Raw genomic sequence first — 2,360 nt, 5'->3', positions numbered from 1 at the left:
GGAAAGAGTTTCCTTTAGATTGATGGTAACAATCAAAAGACATGGCACCATCCCATAATTATCATGGGAGTAAAATGATGGCTAGAGATGAAACTAAACAGCATATTAAAATCTACTTGAAAAAAGAGACGCCAAGACACAGTATTTGTTCTGCCTCTTTATGAGCTGACATAAAACTTGCTCTGAAAACTGCTTGACTAAGTAATTCAGCCAGATGTTCACCTCTTTTGCATTGAAGCAGAATTTGGAAAATATTACATTTTTCAAAATTGCTGATGGCAGGGATGTATTCCCCCTCCCGGTAAAAAGCGCTCCATGGGCTGGCTTACAGCTCAGCATTGACCAACTTTCTATTTTTCCTTCATGTTTTGGAGACTAAGAGGAGAGCCCTGGAGCCTGCTAGTCCACTTATTGTTGTCTACCGATTGCGGAGGAAGCTGTTCAGTTCCAGCATATACCCGTGTAAAGCATCCGTGTGGAAGAGGTGGTGCTATTTTAAGAGGAGATGGCTCCTTTACAAACAGATGTTGCAGAGATGCTCAGTTCCCACTATCAACTGTAAAAGACGGATTTATTTTTATTTTTGTTGACTCTGAAGCTTTCTATCTCCTCTTGCGGGGTCACTGATTATTGTACCCCAACATTTTGTCCTGTCCCCAGCAGCACTGGGGAGGGGATGCCTGGAGATAGGGTGGAGGTGTATGATCACTCCCTTATAGAATACCTCCCCTACAGCACAGGGATTGAGCCAGACATAGTCATTCTACTATCAACCACCCCTGTGGGATCTTTCTTCCTTACATTTGCTTTTACTTCTAGAACTCACATCATTTCTGTATGCACAACTTCCTATGCCTGTACAGGCATGATTGGGTTGCATTCAAGTCAAGGAAAAACCCACCTGCCAGAGACGCTTAATTCCTTAATGCCCCCGCCTCAAGGGGCACTTTCTAAAAAAAGCAGTGAAGTCCTAGCAAGTGCAGGTAGATGCCCGTGACATTTTAGACACACCAAAGTGCTTCATTCCCACCAGACAGAAGGCACTTCTGAAAATCCTGTGGGGCATGTAATCACCTGTAAAAAACTGGTTCTTTTGCCAGCTGTTAACTGCATCATCTATATCATCAGTACCGCAATTATCAGCAATAAATGCATTTAATTCTGTGCACTAGGCTCAGGCATTATTAAATGATGGTCTTAAACTGACACCAAAGCCCTTGGCTTTTACTTGGGTTGAAAGAGGAGAGGGGAAGAAAAAAAGAAAAAAAAACGGTATAATTTACCTTCAGAATTTCCCTGTGTGAATCCCAGGAACCAGGTAAAACATAATACAGTCCAGAGAAAGCAGAATCCCCTAAAATTGAAAGAGAAGAAAAAATAATGAGTTTCTATAACATTAGTAACAAAAACTAGCCCCTCTGTTAAGGGCTTTCTCCTTAATCACGGGTCTACTGAAGTCAGTGGCAGTGTCCACATGTCTCCGGGAAATGGAGAACGGGTGCTCAGCAGAACAGCACTTGCTTCCTACTGAGACTTCATTTTACTGCTTAGAAGTCATCTAAAGCCCACTGAATTCAGTGGAAGGTTTTCCCAGCAGTATTAGAGGGGACCAGACCAGTGTTTTGAGATGCAATGTCATCAGTGCCAGGTCAACAGTCCCTTCACTACTGCTACTCTTTGGCACTCATCCCGTCTAGGACACCAGAAACACAAGAGGATGGAGAAATAATTCAAAATTGGAAGGTCAAAAGACATGCCAGGAGTGCATGTGCGTGTCTGTGAGGACACGGGTAGAAAATGGGCTGACGTGCAGTGACATGTCACCTGCACCTCAGCAAACAAATTCTGAGTCCTATTGCTTTACTACATGCTTAAAAATATTCTAAACGTACAAAATCCTACATGGATCTATTTCTCTTTCTACACCCAGGTGCAAAGATGGGAGGCAGCTTCTAACCACTCAGCACCCTGTGCTGTTGCCACTAATGACTTCCTAATTAGCTTGGGATGGCAGGAAATTTTAGAAAGTGAGAGAGCTGCAGACTCCCAAGCGCAGTGTGCTTGCACACCCTTTCACGCCTGAGAGGGAATTGGACAAACCTTAGTTTGCTAAACTAAGCCTTGAAGTGCCAGCAGAGAGGAAAACTTTTAGCAGAAAGGTAGCTGAAGCCCCCCCTTCCCCCACTAACTTCCTTGATTTGTAGCCAAATAACGAACATAGGAAACTCCTTGGTTAAGCTCACTTAAAACTGTCAGTGGAAAGTTTGAAGATTAAATTCCCTCATCTTCTAAAGATGATATTTAATAGCTTGATCAGTAAGGGCTGCTGGAGGAACGGAGACAAAAATGTAAACTACAGA

At 43.1% G+C, this 2,360-nt stretch overlaps 1 protein-coding gene across 1 annotated transcript in view; it reads right to left on the bottom strand.

Annotated features, from left to right (window-relative positions):
* Nucleotides 1-1,354, bottom strand: part of COL27A1 (collagen, type XXVII, alpha 1) — a gene marked incomplete at its 5' end in the record, with an annotated part of 152,145 nt that extends 150,791 nt beyond the window's left edge. Inside the window, one exon of the mRNA XM_009581850.1 lies at nt 1,284-1,354. Within this exon, the coding sequence (XP_009580145.1) occupies nt 1,284-1,354 (71 nt within the window). The remainder of the gene's footprint in view (nt 1-1,283) is intronic.
* Nucleotides 1,355-2,360: the final 1,006 nt, after the last annotated feature.

The sequence above is a fragment of the Fulmarus glacialis genome, unplaced genomic scaffold (genome assembly GCF_000690835.1).
Source record: "Fulmarus glacialis isolate BGI_N327 unplaced genomic scaffold, ASM69083v1 scaffold1717, whole genome shotgun sequence".
In the NCBI taxonomy this organism is placed as follows: Eukaryota; Metazoa; Chordata; class Aves; order Procellariiformes; family Procellariidae; genus Fulmarus; species Fulmarus glacialis.
Note: the sequence above shows the minus strand (reverse complement) of the source record. Positions and strands in the feature narration are given on the sequence as shown.